Source organism: Neomonachus schauinslandi, unplaced genomic scaffold, assembly GCF_002201575.2.
Source record: "Neomonachus schauinslandi unplaced genomic scaffold, ASM220157v2 HiC_scaffold_256, whole genome shotgun sequence".
NCBI lineage: Eukaryota > Metazoa > Chordata > Mammalia > Carnivora > Phocidae > Neomonachus > Neomonachus schauinslandi.
The window spans coordinates 14,329-19,094 of NW_025408957.1; the positions used below are offsets into that span (position 1 = coordinate 14,329).

At 50.7% G+C, this 4,766-nt stretch overlaps 1 protein-coding gene across 1 annotated transcript in view; it reads right to left on the reverse strand.

The window, feature by feature from the left end:
• Positions 1-4,146, reverse strand: part of LOC110578763 (cytochrome P450 4A11-like) — a 5,304-nt gene extending 1,158 nt beyond the window's left edge. The window contains exons 1-7 of the mRNA XM_044912172.1: positions 4,025-4,146; positions 3,518-3,672; positions 2,964-3,070; positions 2,683-2,873; positions 2,453-2,586; positions 1,510-1,574; positions 1,288-1,364 (exon numbers count right to left, since the gene is read on the reverse strand). Of these exons, the coding sequence (XP_044768107.1) occupies positions 1,288-1,364; positions 1,510-1,574; positions 2,453-2,586; positions 2,683-2,873; positions 2,964-3,070; positions 3,518-3,672; positions 4,025-4,086 (791 nt within the window). The 5' untranslated portion in view covers positions 4,087-4,146. The remainder of the gene's footprint in view (positions 1-1,287; positions 1,365-1,509; positions 1,575-2,452; positions 2,587-2,682; positions 2,874-2,963; positions 3,071-3,517; positions 3,673-4,024) is intronic.
• Positions 4,147-4,766: the final 620 nt, after the last annotated feature.

The window sequence follows — 4,766 nt, forward strand, 5'->3', positions numbered from 1 at the left end:
GGAAGCATTTATTTCTTGACTGTGAACTCCTGGAGGCAAGGTCAGTATGCCATCTCATAGCAGAGGATAGGCAGTCTTATAATTGAATGATGTTTATTGAACTGAAAAGAAAAAACCCTGAATGGAATAAAATATGAGTAACCATTAGTTCTGAGCTAGGAATTGAGCTGCCTACCCCTCTCCTTTCTCTACTGGCAGCTACATGACTTGCACCAATGTCTAGGAGGAAGGACTCAATCCCAGGGAGAAACAAATCCTGGAGCCAGTATCTGAAGAATAATTTGCTTAAGATGGTGTGTGAAAGTGGATTCCCTCTGTATGTGAAGCATTGACAGATTTCTGTATTTGGAAAAAAACATTTTTCTAGTAACTACTTACAAGGTTTACTGTAGTTACTATTTATAGGACACTTTCAGCAGCACTAGAGGATTTCACAGAGGCCACTCTGGAGAATAGTCATCCCACTGAACAGCCGTTTCAAGTGTGCTTTACGTTTGACACACCAGATAATGTTCAAACTCCGTGTGTCATATACATACAACAGAGTAGATTTTCTCTCAAAAGCAATTTAATGTCCTCATTTTTATATATTTGCCCATTTGGATGATTGGACTCTAAGTGTAATATTAAGGTACGTAGAGCCCAGATCATACGTAATGATTGGACAACTGGGAAAATTGTCAAGTGTACATGGCCATTACCGTGGAATCAAAAATTCATTTGGATAGATGAAAATATAGTGGCAACACAGATTAGTCGAGTACTTTATGAAGGCCTTAGGAGACTGCAGGAAACTTTCCTGTGTATGGCTTAAGTATTTGAGACATGCAGGCAGCTGAGGATGGAAACACATGCAATGTAGTCAGTGGTGCAGTGTGGGGCGGAATGGGGAGCTGAGTGGTAAAGGCTGGTTTGAGGATGTGTGCAAAAGAAATCTTTTGATTCCATCCTGACTTTGACATCGACAACACTTGAAAATAACATGTGAGAAAGTCTAATTCTATAAAGTCATACTCATAAAATGAAGAACTCACAAGAATACCCTGAGCTTTTGACCACCCACTGACACTGAATTGTGGCTGGAGACTGGGTAAGAGCAATGGGTCCAAGTCTCCATGGCGTGGAGTGATTACCAACTTTCTTTGTCATAGAGACACACACCTCTTTCCCAGCACGCCAACATGCCAGGGCATATCTGAAGACACCACACAAATGTAGGAGGTCACAAACATCAGGTATGTACCCAGGAAACAGCCCCCCTCCCCCCTCCTGGTACAAGTGCCTCACCTTGCTCCTCCTGAGAAGGGCAGGAAAGCATGGCTGTGTCGAGAGGAATCTGGTGCAAACCGGGAAGGGTCAAACACCTGCAGAAGGAGCACCAGGGCCAGGACAGGCATAATCAAGCCCCTCCTTCCAATCATCCAAGGGACAGCACACCCAGAGGTGGGACAGGAGAAGGAGGTTGGTTTGGAGAGGTCATCCCACGCCCTCCTCCCAAGGCCATCATACCTCTGGGTTTGGCCACACTTTTGGGTTGTGGTGAAGGGCATAAAAGGAGAGCAAGACTAAGAATCCTGTGGGGGCAGAAGAGAGAAGACTGATCATACATGCCTGCGGGGCCCAGGTGCACCCACACACAGCTTGGCAGCCACAGTGAGAGCCACTTTTCATCTCTGTGAATGGAATGATAGTGTTGCAGGAGAGGTGGGGCAGACATGGCACAGAATGTGTGCACGTGTGCACAGATTAGTAGATAACCATGACCAGGCTGAGAAGCAGGAAAGAACTGGAGGCTTGTTTTTTGGAGCAACTCAAGGGACAACTCACATTTATCAGTACCATCCATGAGCCCTTGGGGAATATGCATGAACTCCTCCATCCTCACAACAACCCTCCAGTGAAGGCTCACATCTCCATTGGTCCCATGAGGCACCTGAGCACGGAGAGGCTGAACGACTTGCCTATGACCACCCAGCCAAGCCGTGGCAGGGCTGGGATTCGGAGCAGAGGGGAGCTGAAAGGTGGCCTCCAGCCATGGCAGGGATCTCAGATCGGGCCATCAACCTGAGGGTTCCCCGGAGACTGGACCATCTGACATTTCACAGTGAATACTCTAATCTCGCTCGTTAGTCAAGACCCTATAAGGAAAGACCACATCTACCCCTGCCCCATCTGATTATCTCTCAAGCACTCATAACTCAGGAAATTAGAATATTAGGGCAACTCACATAGCCACATTCAGAGGCTGTCATGTATTTATTTCTTGATCTTTGGGCCGATTTAAGCTCTGTGGAAGCACACCAGAACCTCATCCAAACAAAGTAATTTTTGATTTTCTTGAGGGGGAAATGAGTCTCAAAGACATGCACAAACTGCCCCAGAACTTGCGGATTTCTGACCTCCCACGCATTCCTGCAGAGTACTTATGGAGTGACAGTGGTGAGGCTCACACCTTTGGGTAAGGAGCGTCCATCAGGGAAGGTGATGGGCTTGCTGAGCTCTCTGCCGACACCTGGAACTGGCGGATAGAGTCGCAGTGCCTCCTTGATGCACATGGTGGTGTAGGGCAACTGGTCCAGGTGGTCCCTAAAACAAAGCTATCCTGAAGGGCCGGCAAGGCCCTGACAACCAGGGAATTCTCTAGTTGAGGGGGCAGGGCCCTCCCATCTCATGAGTACTCACCAGGTGATGGAGGCGCCGTCCCCCAGGAGGCTCTGGATCTCCTCCCGGCACCTCTGCTGATGCTCGGGGTGTGTGGCCAGAGCATAGAGGATCCAGGAGATGCCGCTGGCTGTGGTGTCATGGCCCTCAAACATGAAGGTGTCCACTTCCGCATGGAGGTCCTTGTCAGACAAGCTGTTCCCGTTCTCCCTCTGGGAGACAGGGAAGGAGGGCAGGGTTTGAGTTTGCCCCCCTCCTCCACACTTGTCTGCAAAGCCTCAGGCCTCCCCTGCCACACTCACTTGGGCAAAGAGGAGGATGTCCAGAAAGTCCAAGTGCCTCTTGCTCCTGACCTTCTCGAGCTCTCCCTCCTCCTGCAGCTGAGCCTTCCTCAGCTTGATCACTTGGTCTGTCCAGAACAGTGTTCCCAGGCAGAGCTGAGAGCTCTGGGTGCCCAGACACAGCCACCCACAGTAGCCCACCTGCTTGCCCCCTGTGCCCCAGTCAGCCTGCCAGGTGGATCAGGAGTGTGGGAATGGGTGTGCTTCTCAGGGGGAGAGCTCTAGTGCCAGGCGCTTGCCGGTCCTCACTCCCCTCAACAGCGCAGCCCAAGGAGGCTCTGCTTGAACGCTGCTGGCAGGGGCTCTCCTTCAACCTTCACCCATGTGGTGACACATGTAGCTTCCTGCATAGCACCTGGCACCCTAACAGCTGCACCAGGGGAGTGCCTGGGGTGGGTGTTTCCCAGGTCCTGGAGGGGCAGCGAGGGGCAGGACTCTGCCTGAGGGGTCAGGGTCAGTCCCTTTGGGATGTGCCTGATGAAGGAGGGGAGGTGCCCAGAGGGCAGAGTCCCAACCTGTGTGTTGATGGGCAAGCTGGCAGGCCCGGTGGTTCCAGCGGCCCTCAGGGGTCAGCCTGTAGATGAAGTCTTTCTGGTAGAAAGCATTCCTTATCCGGGAAAACACCAGGTTGTTCAGGTCCCGAATGGCCTGAAGGTAGGACTGGAAGTACCTGAAAGGGGAGGATGCAGAAGGGACTGGATGGAGGGAGGCATCTGACCTGGAGTGGAGTGGGCCTGTGGGTGGAGCGTTCCTCAATCAATGGGACAGGCAACCCTAGGCATCTGTCATGTTGTTCTTACACCCTCGAGACTCTCAGCCCCTTATGAGGGACGTGGGCAGCCAGTCTTCTCCCTGTGGCAGGGATGAAGGCTTGGTGTGGGCTGAATTTGACTGTGGCCTGGAGCTCTCTGCAGAATGTAGCTCTTTGCGCTGGTAAACATCCAAGCTGCCCTAACTGCCTCTCAGATAAGTCCACACTAGTTGGTAAGAAATAGAACCCGGCAGCTAAGGATTTCACTGACCTGTCTGCCTGGTGGTTGCCCTGGTAGCTGAAGGCACACTTCATAATGGTGTCCAACGTCATCGAGGAGATGTGTCCAAAGATCTCCAGAGGTGAGTTCTGGCTGAGGAGCTCCTCCCATTTGTCCTGTGGTAGAGGGACACATTGGTCCTTCTCTACTCCTCCAGAAGGCCCATGCTGACAAGGCTAGACTCTCTCTCTGCCTCTCCTCATATTCTGATGAGATGCCCTCACTTTCTAAAGCGGTTGTGTTTCATCAATTTAGGGCCGTATAGCCAAGTGTTTGTAATATGGTGAGTATTTTCTCAGAATATACTCTGAGGAAGTTGTTATTTAATTGTTATTTAATGAATCATGATCTCTTATAGTCTGACTTAGGAATAAGTTTGGTGATAACCACCTTTTAGCAGACCAGAAAACATTGTTTCTCAGGGGACTAAGGGGGAATCTTTTCTGTCCTGCGGTTGATCTACACATGAGAAACCAGTGAAGTCCCAATTTAGGGAGCAAGAGTCAAGGCAAAGGAAAGGTCAAGGGGCCAGTACTGGGGTTCCTAAGGAGGGGATATCAGGGACCTCAATTCCTCTTATTCAGCAAATGTCAGTTGAGCACAGTGAGTGAGAAATAGGGTCATGCTCAGAGGTGATGTTATGGCAGGACCCAGCCCTGGAGGTAGAGACCTGATCTCCATTTCCCTCCATGGAGTGGCTAAAATCCCCCAGAAGCCTTCAGCCCCAGGCCAG